At 36.0% G+C, this 21,880-nt stretch overlaps 1 protein-coding gene across 1 annotated transcript in view; it reads left to right on the top strand.

Moving 5' to 3' along the window:
- RAPH1 (Ras association (RalGDS/AF-6) and pleckstrin homology domains 1) overlaps positions 1-21,880 on the top strand; it is a 76,496-nt gene that overhangs the window by 12,345 nt on the left and 42,271 nt on the right. The window contains 3 exon segments of the mRNA XM_070421933.1: positions 13,942-14,061; positions 17,372-17,477; positions 18,466-18,971. Coding sequence (XP_070278034.1) covers positions 13,942-14,061; positions 17,372-17,477; positions 18,466-18,971 — 732 coding nt within the window.

Here is a 21,880-nt window from a genome sequence, read left to right as displayed (position 1 = left end):
CAAGCTTCAAAACTTCATATGTCAAATTTGCTGAAGATGTTAACATCATAGATATTTTTACGCTGAAAAATGTCGAATTTCATGCCAAAAAGAGAGCATTTGTGGGAAGTTTTAATTTATTACTTTATTTTGAAGAAAACCGCTGCTGAATACTTTGGGATGCTTATGGTGAACATGCTCCATCTCAAGATATTTGTGAACCCTGGTTTAAACGCTTTAAAAGTGATGATTTCGATGTGATAGACGAAGAATGTCCAGGTCAACTGAAAAAGTTTGAAGACCAACAATTACAAGCATTACTGGATGAAGATACATGTCAAACTCAAAAACAACTTGCAGAGACATTAAATGTTGCTCAGCAAACAATTTCCGATAGTTTACAAGCAATGGGAAAAGTTTTAAAGGAAGGAAAATGGGTGCCACGTCAACTGACCGAAAGACGAATGGAAAACCGAAAAGTCATCAGTAAAATGTTGCTTCAAGGGCACGAAAGGAAGTCTTTTTTGCATCGAATTGTGACTGGCGGTGAAAAGTGGATTTATTTTGAGAATCCCAAATGCACAAAATCATGGGTTGATCCAGGTCAACCATCAACATCGACTGCAAGGCCAAATCGCTTCAGAAAGAAGACAATGTTATGCTTTTGGTGGGATGGGGAAGGTGTGGTGTATTATGAGCTTCTAAAACCAGGTGAAACCGTTAATACTGATCGCTACCGAAACAAATAATCAATTTGAACCACGCTTTGATCGTGAAACTACCAGAATGTTCCAGAAGAGACGGCAAAGTAATTTTGCTTCTTGATGACGCACTATCACACACTTCAAGACCAGTTAAAGACACGTTAAAAGATCTTGCCTGGGAAGTATTAACCCACCCACTGTATTCACCAGACCTTGCTCCTTCAGATTACCACTTGTTCCGATCAATGGCAAACACACTTTCTGAGCAGCACTTCAAAACGTATGAACAAGTAGAAAATTGGGTCTCTGAATGGTTTGCCTCAAAACAGAAAAGTTCTATTGGGACGGTATCCACAAATTACCTGATAAATGGGGAATATGAGTAGCTAGCAATGGACATTACTTTGAATAAAGCAATTTTGATGTTTCTCTTGAAATTATGGTGTTAGATTACAAAATCCGTCATTATTAACCGGTACACTTAGTAATAAGGTAGCATCTGATTGGTTAATTTTTGGTACCAGAAACCCTTATAATACAAGTATAGTCACCTGATTTTTTTTTTTTAAGTTTCTGTGGAGCAAAAGTGGTAGGTAAGCCCTGGCGGGTTTGGCTCTAGAGCAGGGGTGGGCAAACTTTTTGATTTGAGGGCCACAATGGGTTCTTAAACTGGACCGGAGGGCCGGAACAAAAGCATGGATGGAGTGTTTGTGTGAACTAATATAAATTCAAAGTAAACATCATTACATAAAAGGGTACAGTCTTTTTTTTTTTAGTTTTATTCATTTCAAACGGGCCGGATCCGGCCCGAGGGCCGTAGTTTGCCCACGGCTGCTCTAGAGCATCGGCCTGTGGACTAAAGGGTCCCAGGTTCAATTCTGGTCAAAGGCATATGCCTAGGTTGCAGGCTCGGTCCCCAGTAGGGGGCGTGCAGGAGGCAGCCAATCTTGCAGGCTTTATGGACCCTTTCAGTGTTATAATGAAGGTTCTGTTCTCATTGATTAAAACTTAGGGCATAAAAATAGAAGATTTACCTGAATTTTCTTATTAACCAGAATTTGTATTAAAATATTAGAGAATGTTTAGCATCTGTAGTTTAAACACCCAACAAACTTATTCTGAAAACTTTATATAGGCCCTATCCATTTCACCCAAAGCAATTCTTGACCCTCTATTTTCATTTGTGGCTGGTTAATGTCAGGAATAAGAACCATCTCTGGTTAGTTTTCTGTCTCCTGCCAGAATAAAATACTAAGATATGCAAAGATGGAAGAACTACTATAGTCTGTGGGAAGTTACATTTACTAGTAATGTAACTCTAAGTTTTTTTTTTACAAAACTGTATGAACTTTGGGTTTTCATATGTGGCAATTGAAAGTAACTTCTTTGAGCCGAAACCGGTTTGGCTCAGTGGATAGAGCGTCGGCCTGCGGACTGAAGGGTCCCAGGTTCGATTCCGGTCAGGGGCATGTACCTGAGTTGCAGGCACATCCCCAGTGGGAGATGTGCAGGGGGCAGCTGGTCGATGTTTCTAACTTTCTATCTCTCTCCCTTCCTCTCTGTAAAAAATCAACAAAATATATTAAAAAAAAAAAAAAAAGAAAGAAAGTAACTTCTTTGAGGGATACTGAGGAAGGATTGATTGATGGGACAGAATGAGGAGAGAGAATCTAAAGGGATGGAGATGTAAAGGAGGTTGCAGCAGTACAGAATTTTGCAATGAAACCTTGGAGAGGAGAGAAATGGAGATGAAGGAAGTTGAGAGGAAATACATTATGATAAATGTTTTGATAAATTTCCTTGGCTAAAAACTAATTTTAGTTAGGTTTCTGTCACTTGCAAGAACCCTTACTAATACTCATTTATTACTTTTTATGAAAGTCATGTTATAACACAGCTATTGAATCAAATCATGTCCTTAGAAACATATAACCTTATCCTATATAATAAAGAGCTAATATGCTAATTAGACCGGACAGCGAACGACCTTTGCAGAACAACCTTCTAGAACGACCAGTGGGCAGGGGGTGGGGCCACAAGGCAGCCGGGGCTTCGAAGGCCTACTCTTGGACGAATTTCATGCATCGGGCCTGTAGTAGAAATATAAAACTGTTCTGCTGAAACTAAAGTGCATTATAGAATTTTCTTTGGTTTTTTAAAACTACCTCTATTGATAGGGAAATTAATTTTAAATGTATTGGTTCCTTTAAAGTAATATTTATTGAGAACTGGGTAAATTAGCCACTTTTAAGTACTTCACCTTTAGCTTTGAGTCATCTTAAATTAAGTGTCATCTTAAAGCAGAACTATTTAGCAGAAAATAGTTGAAATTCAGATGAAGAGGGAATATGATTGTTTGTTAGTTGCTCTGGGGTGAAAATGAGAACCATATGTCTTTCTCAGAAGCCTATGACCTAGTTGGGTGTGGAGGGTGATAAGGCAAGTACACAAATAACCACCACATAATACAAAGCTGATTAGCTATAAATGCCATAGAGAGGTACAAAGTTCATGGGCCTTTCAGAGGAAGTAGTGTATAACTTTCTTGTGTTTAACTAGCACAGTGCTTAGAGGGGTTTTTTAGTTTTTAAAAATTGAGATATAATACACATATATAACATTCACTCCTTTAAAGTGTAAAATTCAGTGAGTTTTAATATATTCACAAGGTTGTGCAACTTCACTACTATCTAATTCCAGAATAAACTTTAAAAAATTTGAATGTTTTTAACTGAGGCTTGCCCTCTAGTTCTCAGGCTCTCCCACTCCCTATTGTTTACATCTGTCTACCAGTGGTATTTTTATTGGCCACCTGACGCCAGAAGGCATTTAAATTTGCTGCCAGGCTTAGAAGAATTGTTTTTGTTTTTTTAAGTTTCCTTAACCCTGGAAGCAAATGCCACAATTACCTTCTGGGTGCCCATGTGGATAATACTGGCTGCTATCCTGCTGAGCATCTATCTTTTTTCCCACCTCTGTTCCTTTTCCGACTCTACCATCTGACTCCTTCAACAATGGCACCACCTCTGCTGCAGCCTTTTGTGAGAGATGACTTCTCATTACCCTCAAGAGGGCTTCCTTAGAATAAATTCCTTGCCCTGATTGATTTGGCTCAGTGGATAGAGCATCGGCCTGTGGACTGAAGGGTTCCGGGTTCGATTCTGGGCAAGGGCATATACCTTGGTTGCCGGCACATCCCCAGTAGGGAGTGTGCAGGAGGCAGCTGATCAATGTTTCTCTCTCATCGATGTTTCTAACTCTCTATCCCTTTCCCTTACTCTCTGTAAAAAATCAATAAAATATATTTTATTTTTTTATTTATTTTATTTTTTTTTAACTGTTTATTTTTTTATTTTTATTTTTTTTAAATTAAATCTTTATTGTTCTGATTACATTTGTTCCTCTTTTTTTCCCATAACTCCCCTTCTCCCAGTTCCCGCCCCACCCTCCGCCGTCACTCCCCACCCACTGTCCTCATCCATAGGTGCACGATTTTTGTCCATTCTCTTCCCGCATCTTCCATTCCCTCCCCCCCCCCCCCGCCCAAGAATAGTCAGTCCATTCCCCTTCTATGTCCCTGATTCATTGTAATCACCAGTTCATTCTGTACATCAGATTATTTATTCACTTGATTCTTAGATTCACTTGTTGATAGATGCATGTTTGTTGTTCACAATTTGTATCTTTACCTTTTTCTTCTTCCTCTTCTTAAAGGAAACCTTTCAGCATTTCGTATAATACTGGTTTAGTGGTGATGAAGTCCTTTAGCTTTTCCTTATCTGTGAAGCTCTTTATCTGACCTTCAATTCTGAATGATAGCTTTGCTGGATAAAGTAATCTTGGTTGTAGGTTCTTGGTATTCAGTACTTTGAATATTTCTTGCCATTCCCTTCTGGCCTGCAAAGTTTCTGTTGAGAAATCAGCTGACAGTCGTATGGGTATTCCCTTGTAGGTAATTGAGTCTCTTTCTCTTGCTGCTTTTAAGATTCTCTCTTTGTCTTTTGCTCTTGGCATTTTAATGATGATGTGTGGTCCTCTTTGGATTCCTTTTGTTTGGGGTTCTCTTCGCTTCTTGGACCTGTAAGTCCATTTCTTTCACCAGGTGGGGGAAGTTTTCTGCCATTATTTCTTCAAATAGGTTTTCAATATCTTGCTGTCTCTCATCTTCTGGCACCCCTATTATTCTGATATTAGTGCGCTTGAAGCTGTCCCAGAGGCTCCTTACACTATCTTCACACTTTCGGATTCTTTTTTCATTTTGCTTTTCCAGTTGGGTGTTTTTTGTCGAATCTTTGGTTTGATTCTTGTGCTCCTCTGGTCTGCTATTTGGTATAATATTCTTTATTTCAGTCCGTGTATGCTTACTTTCTAATTTCTTTATCGTAGCATCGAGGGTCTCATTAGTTTTCGTGAGGCTCTGCTCAAGTTTATAGCAAGCCCTCAAAATTGCGATTCTTAGCTCCATATCCTCCATTTCTGTCATGTTTTTTTGTCTCCGCATCTTTTATGCTTTCTTGGTGCACCCCCTTGTGGTCTTTGTGCGCAGTCTTGTTCTAGCCAAGCCTTAATTGTTGTAGTTAACACTAAAGGGATTTGACCACCAGGCCGACTGGCTGTAGGAATCAGCTGTGTGGAAAACGTCTGTCTTCTGGGGAGGCGCTAATCCAGCCTTTGCCTGAGGCGATCAGCAAATGGCTGTGCGCAGGGTTTGGGCGGGGCGGGATCAACAGGGCGGGTGGAGGGAGCAGTTATGGCCGCTCTCAGCCCCGTTCCGAGAGGCTCTGCTTCTCAGAACCCCGGCAGCCGCTGCAAACCTCAGAGAGAAAGCTGCCCTCAGGTTCCAACTGATGCCGGATAATCCCGCTTCTCCCGTTTGAGTCCGGGTCCCTAGAGACTCGCCCGGATCTGGAACCCAGAGTCTGAGACTCACTCCCGACCGAAAACGACAACCGCGCCCTGAGCCACCAGCCCGCTTTCGCGCGCACCTCGGTACCTTTGTATTTTCCACACTGCGCCTCCTCTGAGCCTCGGTTTGCTGTTCTCTTTCCTTCTAGTTGTAGAGTCTCTCTTCAGCCAGCCTTCCTCTGGTTCTGGGTGATGTCCGTTCCGTCTTTTAGTTGTATTTTTGAAATGGTTGTTTGCGGCAGCGGTCTCCGGTGTTTACCTACGCCGCCATCTTGGTCTCTCAATAAAATATATTTTAAAAAAAATTCCAAACTCCTTTTCTTGGTTTACAAATCCTTTCAAGATCTGGCTCTCTCTTCCCATCAGACTAATCTTTCTATTCCATGACACATCAAACTTGTATCCTCTACCTGGAATGCTCTTCTCTCTGATCTTTGCACATCTGATTCCTTCTCATCGTTCATATCTCACTTTAAATTTTGCTCCTCAAGCCTCCCCTGTTCATCAAATATAAAGCAGCTATTTGAATCACTTTTCATTCAGTCCTCATTTAATTATCACTACACTTGTCATGGTCTGATTTGTTTGGCACATAGTATGTGCTTAATCCATATTTGTTGAATAATACTGAGTAAAAAATGCTTGCTTTGAGCTATGGCTCCTGCTCTGGTTCGTCTGGCTATATGATTCTACCATTCTCTTCCAGAAATTTACCAAATCTCTGGTCTTTTGATCTCTTTGCCATCTCCAGCTTTCACTGTCTTTATGAGTTTATTCCCTTTTGTAATTGTTTATTTTCATTTCAGTGGGATGTGATCGAATGAGAGAAATATAATGTCATTCTTTTGACAGGTTGAAATGTGCACTCAGAAACATGTTCATGAAAACATGAACAAAGGCCAAGTTAAGAAAGCATGACTTGTTTTCTGAGAATACTAATTAGTTTAGGTTGATTGAAGGGTAGAAAATAAGGTTGAAAATTTAAGTTGAGCCCATATCAGAGAGGGTCTGAAATCATTTGATGAAGAGTTTGTACTTAACTCAGAATGTCACGAGGAACCCCTATGGGTGTATGAGCAGATCACTTGTGGGTGTTGGGCTAAGACAGTGCCCCTCCCTGCTTTGTGGGGAGATACTTGATGGATGGGTTCGTCATTCTGTAAAAGGAACTCCTTTACAAGGTGGTTCATTTTAGTGATTGATAAATATAATATTAACAATTGCTTTTGATTGGATTTATAGTTCTTAGGCATCTATCAACTGTTAAAATAGTTCTTATTTATTTTTATGCCTCCTTATTTGATCTTTAGTTACTTCACAGTTAATGTACATGATAATGAAGAGGATATATTAGTTATATCCTGGGTTGTCAAAAACAGACATAAAGGAGAAGGCATAAAGGCGTGCATCACCTCCACTAGTATTTCTGTTTCCTCTGGGTTAGGGGGTTTCACCATGTCTAGCCCAAAAACAACACATCTCTCTATTAGGGAAGTACAGTTCCATGTGGAAACTGTACAAAACTGAGTCAGCTCATTCCCAGAGGACCAAGCCATCCAAGTCCCTCATGGCCAATTTACTGTGCTTGCTCCTGCAAAGCCTTTGAATAATGTAGTACATGCCTCCTTCCTAGACCCTTTCAACACTTAAAAGATCATGGTTTACTTTATTTTTTAAATATGTTTTTATTGATTTTAGAGACAGGAAGGGAGAGGGGGAGAGAGATAGAAACTTCAATGATGAGAATCATTGATTGGCTGCCCCCTACTGGGGATCGAGCCCACACCCTGGGCATGTGCCCTTGATCGGAAATGAACCCAGGACCCTTCAGTCCGCAGGTCGACACTATCCACTGAGCCAAACCGGCTGGGGTGATCATGGTTTACTTTAAATTTGCTTCATGTATGAGCTTACAAAAGGAGGGAACTTTGTTCTTAGATAATTTGTTATTCTTAGATAATTTGTTTACCATCCCCCCACAGTTAGGATCAATTTCTTTGAAGTTCTGGAAGGTATTTTTTGCTTCCTTTGTATCCTGAAAAATACTTTAGAGTAATGCCGTTTGTAGACAGAGTATTTTAAAATGTTAGACCCTAAGTAGAACTTGGGCCTTTTCAGTTGAGGGCCACTAACCTACAGAGAAAAATTCATGATGTATATATGAAAAGACAGTTTTGGCTTTTTTTGAAAAACAAAAAACCAACTCATCTTTACAAATTAATGACAACAGCTGTTAAATGATGCTTCTTTAAGAATAGATACAACTGGAAGAGGATCTTCAAAACAAGAACACTGGTTTATGCATAGAACATAGATACATAAATAAAAGAAGCATACCAGAAATGGGAAATTTTAAAATTTGGGGAAATTCAGTTTAGATTCTCACTCACATTATGTGTCAAACTAAGATACCTATGTAAAATGTAGCAGCTATGTAAAAGAATGAGCCTGGCTGGTGTTGCTCAGTGGTTGAGTGTCGACCCAGAAACCAAAAGATCTTGGTTCAATTCCTGGTCAGGGCACATGCCCAGGTTGCGGTCTCAATCCCCAGAAGGAAACGTGCAGGAGGCAGCCAATCAATGATGTGTCTCTCTCAACAATGTTTCTATCTCTATTCCTCTCCCTTCCTCTCTCTCTAAAAATCAATTTAAAAACATATTTTAAAAAGAATGAATAATAAACTAAAAATTTACATAAATATTTATTTGATGATTGCTGGGTGGAAAAGAATTTACTGAACTAAATAGTGTAAGAATTCAAAAAGAAATATGTTTTTATTGATTTTAGAGAGAGGAAGGGAGAGGGAGAGAGAGATAGAAACATCAATGATGAGAATCATTGATCGGCTGCCTCTTGCACGCCCCCTATTAGGGATCGAATCCATAACCCGGGCATGTGCCCTTGATGGGAATTGAACCTAGGACCCTTCAGTCTGCAGGTCAATGCTCTGATAACTTTAAAAAATAAAATTTACCAGTGTCTTAAAAAAAAAAGACTCCAACAAATTAAAAGGTAAAACCTGAGGAAAATGTTGCCATATACATAACGTGGCTAATATATTGAGTCTCTAAAGAGCTCATGTAAATTCAGTTGGTTTATTAAATTCCCAGTTTCCATTTGCTCAGTTTACACATGAAACCATTTAGTTCACAACAGGTCCTGTGTTGTAGGGCAAGAGAGAATCATACCTCTGGTGCCTTATTCAGATGAGTAGTTAATGGCCTTGCAGGGCCCCACCCCCCACAACTCACTCCATTTTACATCATGTTGTGTCCATTTCTCTCCTTTTCCTTCTCTGCTCTGGCTTCCTCTGGCTTCCTTTTGATGTCCTCTTCCTCTTTTTGTGCCTTACTAAATTTAACAGAGTTTTTTTGTGTGTGTTTTTTCTTTACTGTCTCTTTTGTCTGATTTAGGTTTCCTTCCTCTTGCTTTTATTTTGCAAGTTTTACCTTGCACAGTTGGGGGCACTCCTTGAACTTGGAAGTTTTCACAGCCCCCCTTCTCTAGTGCCTGTTTTTCTTTACAATTATTTATCTAATTAGAGCAGCATAGGAGGTGTTTAAAACACCATTTTTATTATTTTTGTGTGTGATAGAGCTACTAAAACATAACTGGATGTAAGGAACTAGAATTTATCTCTAAATAAATAACTCTGAGAAGCATGGAACTATGGTAATGGAGGAGGGGTAATTGGGGTATGTTAATTAGGGATCCTGATGCTGCCTAATTTCTTCATGGTTTTAGGGAGAACTCAGTCTAGGTTCTGCCTTTAACCAAATTGTGGTTACGCAAATTCCATTACTTTGTCTTGCAAGTCCTCCCAATAATTATAACAAAAGATACTACAGCTATAGTCAGACTTTAGTGGACATAAGAAGTGGGAACATTTTCCTCAGGTTTTACCTTTTAATTTGTTGAAGTCTTTTTTTTAAAGACCTTCTCAAATTGAGTTAACCACACTCATACAACATACCTCTAGTATAGCATTTAACACTGTTTCATCATTGTTGGTTCCTTGTCTGTCCCTACTGGCCTTCAGGACATCTCTGTTCTTCCAGCGTCTGGCACATAGTAGGTGTATAGTACATATTACAATCAGAGCTTATCTTCCCTCTTTGGAATACTGCAGATTCTAGACTTAGACAAATGCCATAGTGGCAGCTCTGCACTCCTGTATTCTGAGAGTTTTCACGTGTTTTTAAGTATAGAGTACTTATTTTCACAAAAAGCAATTATTTTTGAATTATTAAAGGGACAAAAAGAGTAATAAATAAGGCACCCTAGCTATACATCATGTATTTTTCTCAGTATGTGACTTGTGTAATTTCCTTATCTGTAATTATGTCTACCTAATACATACAGTAGCCTTCTAATGGTCTTTCCCTTTTCTAATAACTCTTATGCTAGCACCATGTCCTTTGAATAAAATACTATTTCTCTCCCTACCCCTTTCATTTCTATGTTTAAGAATCCAGTTGCTTTGAGGCGGGGCTGGGGGGGGTGGGAAGGGCTTGGCTTTCAAGTTCTATATGACCTGGTCCTGCCTTAGTCCTTGACCTTTAAATCTCACTCTTAACCTGTTTATATGAGTCATTCTCATGACAGTCACAAAAACACAGACCTTCTCCTTTGCTCTTTGTAATTTGCCCTACCTGGAATGTATTTATTCAAATTTTTAAACCCTAATCTAAGCCCAGCCTTCTCAATAAAGATCACTCACAGTGAGGAAATTGAATAGTAAACAAAAATATCTCCTAAGAGGAAGGTTTTAGGTAAAATATGCCTGAATAATTAACTTAATGGAAAATTTAGTGGGAATAATACTGTTTCATACTAAAGCATACTAAATGGATGGTTTCATTATGTGTAGTGGAGCTTACTGTATATATTACAAGTTTTAACCTCTGATAATTGAAGCATGGTTGTTCACTGTTATCTATGAAATGAAACCAACCAGCATATAAGCAATGGCTGAATTACTCCATTACTATTTTTACGTCACGAGTAAAATAAATGTAAATTAGCTTAAAATGTTAGTTAAGTCAGTATTACTATAATTTATTATTTTTATGTAATAAACATGATTTTGAAATAATATTTAGGCTAACTAAACCTCATTAGCTTAACTCTCCCTCATTTTTTTTCCAGTTAGATGTTTGCCCGATATCTCTCAGTCTATCTTCAGAACAGAATCCACACTCTCCCTCTGGGAACCTGCTCCAAAGGACAGGAAGGCTGGAGGGGAGGGGAGAGTGGGAAGAGAGGTCAGAGAGGTCCTTGAAGCACAGGATTATGCTAGGACTTGTCAATCTGCTAGCAGTGTTGGATTTTAGTCTGTATTCAATATGTCTGTATCTTGGGGAAAGTAAACCTTTTCATTTGTGTTAAGATACACTTATTCTTCCAGGACATAGATATAATGGAACAGGGAATTTAAGATTAACTTTAATATGCTCTCCCAAAGTACCTAACCGAATATAGTCACAGAATAATAGTATCTGTTCTAGTATAATTATAGTTTTCTTAGGACTGTTTCCACATCATTAAGGAAAAAATCATATTAGAAGCTATCTGTTTAAATCCAGATTATTTTAAAAACAAAGTTTATAAGTTCTATTTTCTTTTCTATAATTTTTCTCCCCTTTGGAGGGACAGTTGACGGACTATTGTATTATTTTATTTGCATTTTATGCTGTCATCATTTTCAGTAAGGGCATTGTGTTGGTAAAATTCAGTTTTAGAATTGTGATTTAATTGGAGATGGGCATTGATTATATAACAAAGAATGAATTTCCTTACTAGATTTGATGACTTTAGATAGTGCAGAGCCTACAAACAAAAACTTTCTGGGGGCTTCTCATTTGGTGTGTATAATAAGCAGAAATGGTGCCATAGGGGAGGTAAGAGAATAAGGATTAACATCAGCTTCAAGAGACTGGAAAGTGCTGTTTTCGAGTGTAGATCCTTAAAATGTTGTAAAATCTAAATTTTTATTCGAACAGTCTCTGAATAAGTGTCTTGTTAATTTTTATAAGATAACCCAGGGGGTATTAGGAATTCAAGAAAGGCAAAAACTGGCAAGTTACATAAATGGTATAAAAGTTGAATAGTTGCTTGAAAATTTACATTTATTTTATGACTCTCTGTCATTGTTTCCTATCCATATTTTACTCTTCTTGAGTCTATAGTAGTCTAGATAAAAATAAAACTGTTAATGAAAATAGTTAGATTTTTAAAATCCAAATAATTATTGGGTTTGAATAATAATAAACTCACAAAACACAGCAGACTTTGATGTGGAATCTATAATTCTATTTGGTTTTGTGATAACTTAAAATACTCATACTCATTTTGAACTATTTTGTGTGCTGTAAAATTATATTCCTATTGTTTCTTCTTTTTTTTTTTTTTTCCCCAGTTCCTTGGGGGCAATTAGAGTGTGAACTCAGAAAGTGCATTACCATTATCTCAGAGCAGGTTTTCTCTAGAATATTTTAGCTTCTGAGTTATTCCAGTGTGTTTAGGTTTGAAAATTAGGGAGGAAGAGGAAGTTGACTCTTATCTTCCCAGTTGTGTTGCTTGTTGGCCCTCCTTATGAATACTGGGTATTACTACAAACAAGCAACTATTACTTGAGTAAGTCACCTGATCAGATGAGGTTTTTCTTTGTACTAACATTTTATGTTTTTCATGGGTAGATAACTTAATGAAGAATTATATCAATTGAGATTGATCTGTGGATAATTTAATAATGAGTAAAAATCTTAGAAATAGTATTAACACAAGTAAATTATAAAAACCAAATCAAGAGCCACATTTATGAGTTGGAAAATTAGTGGATGTCTTTTCTTTTGTCAAGGTAGAATGTCCAAATTAATACATGCTTAGAGCGTGAAGTTAAGAAATCAAAATAATCAGTTTCTACTAGAGATATTGATAAGCTGTTATCCTTTGTTATTAAGCTTAAGAAAATTGTTTCCCTTCAGTGATTAAATGAGATATGGTCTGATTTTTAACATTGCTAGAACTAAGTTTAGTTTGGTTTTGCAACATTATTTGACCCTTTCTGAAAATTTTTATATAATAAAATAGGTTTAAATTTGAACTTCATGACATCTCATCAGCTAATTAGATTCTTTGCTTATCTCATAACCTTATTTAAGTATCACAGAGGTAATTTTTTTGATTGCTGCTTTGGAGGTGCAAGATGTGTGCAAATTCTTATTTGAGATTAAGGATATCTTTAAGTTCTGAGGAATTTTTAATTCAATTGACAGGTTGTATTACAAATGTTGCCTAGATTCACTAGAACAAAGTCTGTGTTTCAGAAATGTGAGTCAAGAGTATGGAATGTACAATGATGATATTCATTATGTCCCTGGGAAATATAATAGGTATTTTAGTTGAAGGAAAAGGATTTGTGGTCAGATAAATTTAGAATATGTAGGACACGTTGTTTTAAGCAAAGCTAAGCTTTACTGAAGATTTCTCAGAGCTATTAATATTGAAATATTTTTTAAAATTAGATTAATCTTATTTTAAGGACTGTAAGTATTTTAAGGACTGGTCAGTCATTGATCTTATTTTGTTTTGTGTAATCTTTTCCTCTCTTCACAAAATAATATGTAAGTTCCATGTCAGATATCACATTATTTTATTAATGGGAAGAAGGAAATGTCTTTTTATTCAAGGGACTTATAATTAAGTCACACATATGGGAAATTTCATATATGATTTATTAAAATTAAAAGAATTTAATTTTGTTTGTTTTTTATTTCAATTTTAGTTCCTTGGATTTTGTAGGAACTAATGAGGAAATAAGGTAAAAGATAGATGAGGTAGAAAATGAGAATAGGATAAATTCAACAGACTAAATTAGACTTAAAATTTTGTTTTGTCTTTTCTATGAAATGCTTATGGGACTAAGCTTTTGCAAGATACATGCATATTTATATCTAAACAGATTTTTACAAAATAAATAAGGTAAGTTGCTGCATTACAGTCTTCTGGAATTTTTCACAGTGGTTTTTGGGGTATTTTAGAATCTATTAGTGAAGAGAACTGATCTGCTGTCATATCCTCTAATTAATGGGAGTCATCTGCAATTTTTAAATTATTGCCACTTGTGATTCTGGTCATAATTTGATACTGCTCATTCTTTCACATTTTTCTAAAATTTGAGACTTAATGACTCCTTTCTACTCACTTGTCAGCCCTGTTTCCAGTCATCACTTTTAATTTACTTACTAGTTTTGAAGGTTTGACTCCAGAGAGTTGTAGCATATATCAGAAAATATACTGCATACTTTTTCAAGTTTATCCCATAACTATTCTACACAAATGTCTGTTTCAGATGGAGCAGCTATCAGATGAAGAAATTGACCATGGTGCTGAAGAAGACAGTGACAAAGAAGATCAAGATCTGGACAAAATGTTTGGAGCCTGGCTGGGGGAGCTAGACAAACTCACTCAGGTTAGAAATAGTGCTTGGAAAACTGGTTGAGGATTTTAAGTCATCACCGTGTGCTAAAAGTTTACAGTATAATCATAAGGATATGGTGGATAAAGGTTACATTTTAAAATATTGCTATAAAAATAAAACGTCCAAAACATTAACAAGTAAATGAATGCTATAGGACAAGATATTATCTTCTCTGGTTATTTGAAGGAATTTTAAAATATACTTGTGACTGACTGAGGTTCTGTTTATCTACAGGGATTACTTACAATCTCTTTCATAAATTGAGATTGCTGGCTAGAAAGCTTTAAAGCCTAAAATTTTAAAGTCTAAATTTTAGCACATCCTATTTCATAATTTAGTGAATTTTTGAATACAGCATAAATAAATAATATCTTCACACATGAAAATATTTTCTATTACATGATTGCAGAGTATTGACAAAATTTCATTCCCAGCTGCATTTTAAAACAGTGGAAAAGCCTTTTTATTTATTTTCTTGTATCATGAGTTTTTTGTTTTATTTATTCTTTTTATTTAAAGAATGACTTTATCTTCTAAACCAGGTCACTTTTATAATAAAAGGGAATTCTGTTACTACCCCAGTTGATATATTATATTCAATATATAAAGATGGTTATGTTTATTAAAACAACTTTAACTTTATATCATTGAGAACATTAGAACAAAAATTATTTTCATTCATCCTTAATATCTCTGGGAAGAACTTTTATGTAAAATTGCTTAAATTTGAGATTCCTTAACCAGTAAAAAAGTAGGTAGTAAGCTGGAAACTTAAAGTACTGGTTTGTTCCTTTCTGTAACAGTCTGTAATTGAAACTGATAAACTCTTCACATAATTCTAAGAGTAATTCTAAGATGGATCGTTTTGAAAAGCAGACATGTTTGTGACCATAGTCTGTTAATGTTCAATTTTCAGGAGAGTGCTTTCACTTCTACTAGGATCTCAAAAGAATCATTCCCTTCATCTCCAATCAGGAGAAATAAAATACTTGTTGAGAGAAAGGTCTTTCTTATATCTGTAATTGTGAAACCATTTCAGTTTAATTCTTAAATTTTTTAAAAAGGTGATTTTGGTGTAGAGATGATGACTAGGCTATGCATTTCTATGCGGAGGAGAAAAAGGAATGAGGAAGCAAAATAAAGGAAATCGAAAATGATAATATGTTCCAGCTGACATGTGTGGGGTTGCTTTGACTGTATGGTTTTATTACTCATATTTGGGAAGGGAGCCAAAAAAAGAAAAGACAGGTAGATATCACTCCAGCTGCTCTAGGTGGAACAGTACTCCACGCTACTCCATTTCAGGTGGGCTTCTACTGGTTCAGTGCCTTTTATTCTTCTTTATATTTTAAATCTCCAGATTTCTAAATGTAAAGAGCCACTCACCACAAAAGTTGGCTCCTAACTAGTGCTGTGACTGTTCTTTTTATTATACAAATCTGTCATTAGAGAGAAAGATTTTAAAAAACTCTTGTGTAATGTGGCTCACTGCTAACAGTTGCGTTTTAACACTTCAGAAAGTTTCAAAAACTTTTACTAAGTTAGTGGCTAAACTTCAAGTTTTTTAATTTATTATTTTAGTTCACTACAATGTGTCATCTGTGTGCCTATATCACACATACAATGTTAATGGGATTTTCAATTTTATATTAAGTCAGGTTTAAGTTTTAAGTGGTTGGTGACTCTTCTGAAATCATTTGTAAAATTTGTGTGTATTTGCCTTATTCTGGAAGGTACATATAGCATATAGCTTTTTTCAAATTCTCAATGACCTCCCACCCCCCCACCCCCCGCAGAAAAAAGTTAAAAACCACCCCTCTAGATTACGAATTTCTTGGCATCAAGGAGTATTTCTTTCTCTTTCCCTTGTTGTCCCAGTAGCATGGACACAGCAGATAATTATATCAAATGTCTGTTTATTTAAACTGGTAAATAGATTGATTTTTAATATGTCCTCAATTATATTCAAGTTATTTTACAGTAATCATTACCTACCTATTAGTCTTCATTTCCACCGAGAGAAGGAGGCTTAGGGATTAAATTGCAGCAGAAGACTTATGTTTGAGATAAAAGGACAATTTCCTGGCTGTTTTGTGCAATTTTGAAATAAGGCACTGAATGGTCATAAATGTCCTTCATATGATAGTTTTAAAACCAGTATGGACACTTTCTGAATGGATTTGTTTTATCTTGAGATAAATGAATAAAGAAGATAGCATTCTACTTTAATTCCACGATTCTACTCTCCAGCATTCTCCTTTATTTGAAATCTATTTGATAATTATAGGTAGAGACTAAAGTTTTAAAAGACTAATCCCAATATTTGTAAATTTATTTAAATAAATGCTGTATATCTACCTACCTTTACCCTGAATTTCTCTGTTGTAAACATCTTATTTTCCTTATTATAGAAAGGTTAGAAAAAGTATCATTTTAAAAGGTGGTGAGATAACTTACAAGATACCCAAACATGAAGTATAGAATAATTCTAGACTTTGCACAAGCAGTGTAGCTGGGTTACAGTGTGCCCTCATAGAATTTGAAAAGAACAACGATATTTAATTATTTTTTAAAGTTGTAGCTACTCTGTTAAGATCTTGAGTGACACTAATTTTGAGTCTAGAAATGCACCGTATCTTCAGGGTCCCTCATGCCAGGAAGGACGCTATGCTGGATCTAAAACAAATTACTTTGAAGAAAGAGATAACAGAATTATCTGCATCATTTCTTCCAATTTATCTTACCATGCCCATATTCATATAACTATTTTATAATGAATTTATGTAATATGAACTTAGTCTCTATACTTGATGTATTTGGAAAAAGATATATGACATTCTCAAGTGCCTTCAGTAAGATTATTATCTAAAAATTTTAAAAAGTATAACCAAAATAATATGAAAACAAAAACTTTGGTTTTATTACCTATTCTATAACAATTCACTTAATCATAAAACAAACTGTATCTTTTTTTGTTGTGGTGGTTAATCATCTCCCGAGGATATTTTTTCCATTGATTTTTAGGGAGAGTGGAAGAGAGAGGGAAAGACAGAGAGAAACATCAATGTGACAGAAACACATCGATTGGTCGCCTCCAGCATGAGCCCCACCAGGGCCTGAGCCTGGGAGTAGCCTGCAACCAAGATATGTTCCCTTGCCTGCAATCAAACCCAGGACCCTTTGGTCCACAGGCTAATGTTCTATCCACTGAGCCAAACAGGCCAGGGCAAACTGTATCTTTTTATATAATTGAAGTGTGGATATAATATGACTTATCAAACTTTCTTATTTCTTTTTAAAGAGTTTGGATTCTGACAAGCCCATGGAACCAGTAAAACGATCTCCTCTTCGCCAAGAAACAAACATGGCCAATTTTTCTTACCGCTTCTCCATATACAACTTGAATGGTAAGATGTAATTGGAAATAAAATGTAAAATAGTGTACTAAATTATATAATGTAAGAGCAGTGCAGCTACAATACCAAGTAGCTCAACATAGAAATGATATGCATAACTTGACTGAGTTCTTATATTTCTTGATTTGTTTATTACTATTTCAAATGATCACAGAAAAAAACAAACTGGAACATAACTAAAATAGTTTTCTAGTTGAGTTATTAATAATTGCAAAGTATATACTCAGGTGGAACCTAAAGTCCAGTGAAGTTAGTTGTTAGTAATTTTAAAATCAGCCCTCTGGCCTTTCTTTAATGCCCTCTACCGAGTCAACTTTATAGTGTTTGAAATTGATATTTCAATCTGTAATTTTTTAGGCCTTAGATTTCTCTTTATGCCCTCAACTTTTTAGGTAACATCTCTACCAGGGCACTGATAATATTGACAACTTAGATCCTCTGATAAAAAGTTGCATTATGGCCCTGACTGGTTTGGCTCAGTGGATAGAGCGTCAGCCTGTGGACTCAAGGGTCCCAGGTTCGATTCCAGACAAGGGCATGTACCTTGGTTGCGGGCACATCCCCAGTGGAGAGTGTGCAGGAGGCAGCTGATCGATGTTTCTCTCTCATCGATGTTTCTAACTCTCTATCCCTCTCCCTTCCTCTGTAAAAAATCAATAAAATATATTTAAAAAAACACAACAAAACAAAAGTTGCATTATGGATGAGGTTAAAACTAGGAACGGTGTACGATTTTTACATTATTTTTACTTTCAACTTAAAGTTGTGTTCTCTGATGGCTAAAAATCTTAAAAGATTGACTGTTTGCTTCTAAAAATTTCTCTTAAAAACTTATTAGAAATACTATATTTGAGAGGCTTTAGGACCAATAGAATGAATTTTTTTGCTGCTTTCCCTGCATTCATTAACTGATTTATAATAGAATGTATACATTCTGATTCAGTTGTTCTGGAAACATCATGTATATTGTTCATTGCAGAAGCTCTGAGTCAGGGAGAAACTGTGGATCTGGATGCCCTGATGGCCGATCTTTGCTCAATAGAGCGGGAGCTCAGCAGTATCGGAGCAGGCAATAGTAAGCGTCAAATCACAGAAACAAAAGCCTCTCAGAAATTACCTCCTAGCCGACATACAACAAAACATGGCACCTTGAAAGGATTGTCTTCTTCATCTAATAGGATTACTAAACCATCACATGCCAACTACTCCCTGGATGATATTACTGCACAGTTAGACCAGGCCTCTTTGAGCATGGATGAGGCTGCTCAGCAATCTGTACTAGAGGATGCTAAGCCCTTAGTAACTAATCAGCACAGAAGAACGGCATCAGCAGGCACGGTGAGTGATGCTGAAGTGCGCTCTATGAGTAACTCCTCTCGCTCCAGCATCACTTCTGCAGCTTCCAGCATGGACTCTTTGGATATTGATAAAGTAACGCGCCCTCAAGAACTGGAGTTGACACATCAGGGGCAGCCAATTACTGAGGTAGGTAGATGAATTTTTTTTTTTTTTTTTTTTTTTTTTTTTTTTGCTATTTTAGTACTAAAATAGAAAACTAGTTTTTAAATATAGTTTTAAATAACTTTCTTATTTTCTCTACATTTAAAATTTATCAAGGATACCTCTGAGCTAAGTTTTAAAATCATTGCAAAAGGAGTATATTACCAACTATGGCAATGTCACAAAGAAGAATAAGAGGATATTTAGTTTCTTTATTTTTATTCTTGTGACTATTTTGAAGTGTTTGAATTGATGTTACTTGTTTCACATTAATTAAAAAAAAAAACTTGAAATATACCCGGCCAGCATGGTTCAGTGGTTGAGCTATGAACCAGGAGGTCATGGTTTGATTCTAGATCAGGGTACATGCCCGGGTTGCGGGCTCCCTCCCCAGTGTGGGGCATGCAGGAGGCAGCCGATCAATGATTCTTATCATTGATATTTCTCTCTCTCTCCCCCTCCCCCTTCCTCTCTGAAATCAATAAAAATATATTTTAAAGGAAAAAACCCCACAAAATCTCAAAATGTGGTTTTTTTGACATTTGCAAAGTTAGTATGGCTCGTAAGCTGATAATAATTGCTTAATATGTATTTATTATAAATTAACAACTTAAATTTCTTAAGACTCATATTCCCATTGTAGTCCTCCAAGATTCTAGTTTTTAGGGTTCACTGAACTTTATTATGAAAGAGTCGGTGTGGTATAGTGCAAAGAGCCACTGGGCTTGGAATCAGAAAACTCAGTTCCAAGTGTTTGCCACTCACTATCCATAGAACCTAAATGAGTTTATCCAACATCTGTGAACATCAATTTCTCAAAGTAAGAGGGAGCGAATAGTACATGGTCTGTCTTCTTGTTCAGTGGTTCAGAGTCAAAAGGATATAATATACATGAACAGATTTTTAAAGATGAAGTTTTTCTTGATGAAGGATGAGGATAAAGAATAGATTTGTGATAAAAATAAGTTTGGAAAAAACTGAGTTTAGTTTTACTGAAGGTGAATTCTTGTGGGTTTTTTTTTTCATCAAGAAGGCAATTTTGTTATAGGGTAGCAAAAATAAAACCAGCCTTCCATTCACTTTGTATTTACAATGTCCTCTAAAAAAGGTAAAATAATCTATTCATGAATAATCAAAAGTAAACCTTATAAAACATTGTTTAAGGAATTGCACAGAAATGTAAAATTTACACCTATTGACAGTTTTGATTTTCCCCCCATTGATTTAATTTATTAGATTACTTTTCATCACTCGGCAACTCCATTTACCTAGCTTTGTTCTAGGTAATGTGGAGCACAAAGGAGGTTTGGAGATAAACGAGTTTTATTGTTTCTAACGAAATATGTCACTTTATCATGGTGGTTTGGAGATAAATGAGTTTTATTGCTTCTAAGGAAATATATCAGTTTAAAGAATAAACATTTATTTAAAATGAAACTTAAAGTGATAGATATTCTGTAGAGAACTTTAAAACTGATTTCTACCTTATGATACCCGGGGATTACATTTAGCACCAGCTATTTATTAATATGTGTCATTTATGTATTTTAGATTTACCTATTGGGAAATGACCAATATTTTACTGGGGATGTACTTTCTTGGTTTTCCTGTGTTTTATATATTGATATTCCTTCTTTCCAATCAGATTATTTTTAATTGAGCCTGGTGCCAAGCTCTGTTCATTATATTCCACATATGAGTGAGGTCAGCAGTGAATATCAATCTGAACTAGAGATTGCTGCTGGTTGGTGAATAAAGGAGGGAATCTGAGAATTAACTGCATTTTTAAATGCTTTAATCAATCCTCCTGCTTTTAGTTTCACCTTCACTTCTCTGCTTCTGGAGAATTTTAAGATTACATAATGTAAATTGGAGTGCTCCTCTGCTTTTCTCCAGCACTGGCTTAGCATTCAGCTTTTCTTAGGCCTGCTGAGTTGGTTACCACTCTGCCATATGCTTCCTAGCTTCCAAAATTTTGTCTTTTTTCTCTTTCTTTACTTTTGTTGAAATACTGTGCTTCCAGGCACTTCAGATATGTTATCTCATTTAAGCCTCCCAATATCCCTTTGGTAGGGGCATTATTCTAAAGAGATTAATTAACTGAGAAATCTGTATTTGAATTTCAAAACTAAACTTTTGCCTTTCAATTTTTATCAATATTTTAAAAATAAAGTGAAGCTGATTATTAAAAATGATTATTTCCAGAATGTTAAAGAATGTTTTAGCATAAAAATATTTTTCATGGATAAATGTAAAAATGAATTCTAGAATAATTTCAATCAGTGTTTTTTTATTTTTTAAATTTATCTTTATTGTTGAAAGTATTACAGATGTCCCCTTTATTCCCCCCCCCCGCCCCCCCCCCCCCCCCCCCCCCCCGTTAACCCCGCCATTCTGCTCCCGCCCCCTCCCCAGGCCTTCACCACAATATTGTCTGTGTCCATGGGTTATGCATATAAATTCTTTGGTTAATCTTTTCCCACACCCAACCCTCTGAAATATGTCAGTCTGTTGCATGCTTCAATGTCTCGGGATCTATTTTGTTTGCCAGTTTATTTTATTAATTAGATTCCACATATGAGTGAGATCATGTATTTATTACTTGTCTTTTTCTGACTGACTTATTTCACTTAGCATGATACTCTCCAGGTCCTTACATGCTAGCTCAAAGGGTAGGAGATCCGTGTTTTCCTCAAATGTATAGGCATTATTATTAAATGAAATCTTTCATGGATACATTGTTATAACTAGTATAATAATCAGCATAGTATATCATAGCTTCAGTGCAATTCCTCCACTTCTTTTACTTGTCAGAACTATTTCAAGAATTAATGTGTGCAGAAATTTTGAGGTATTAGAAAGAAAACAGCAATTGTATTTATTGTAGCATCAGG

The sequence above is a fragment of the Myotis yumanensis genome, unplaced genomic scaffold (genome assembly GCF_028538775.1).
Source record: "Myotis yumanensis isolate MYYU_CA2020_CCGP unplaced genomic scaffold, mMyoYum1.0.hap1 SCAF_8, whole genome shotgun sequence".
NCBI lineage: Eukaryota > Metazoa > Chordata > Mammalia > Chiroptera > Vespertilionidae > Myotis > Myotis yumanensis.
Note: the sequence above shows the minus strand (reverse complement) of the source record. Positions and strands in the feature narration are given on the sequence as shown.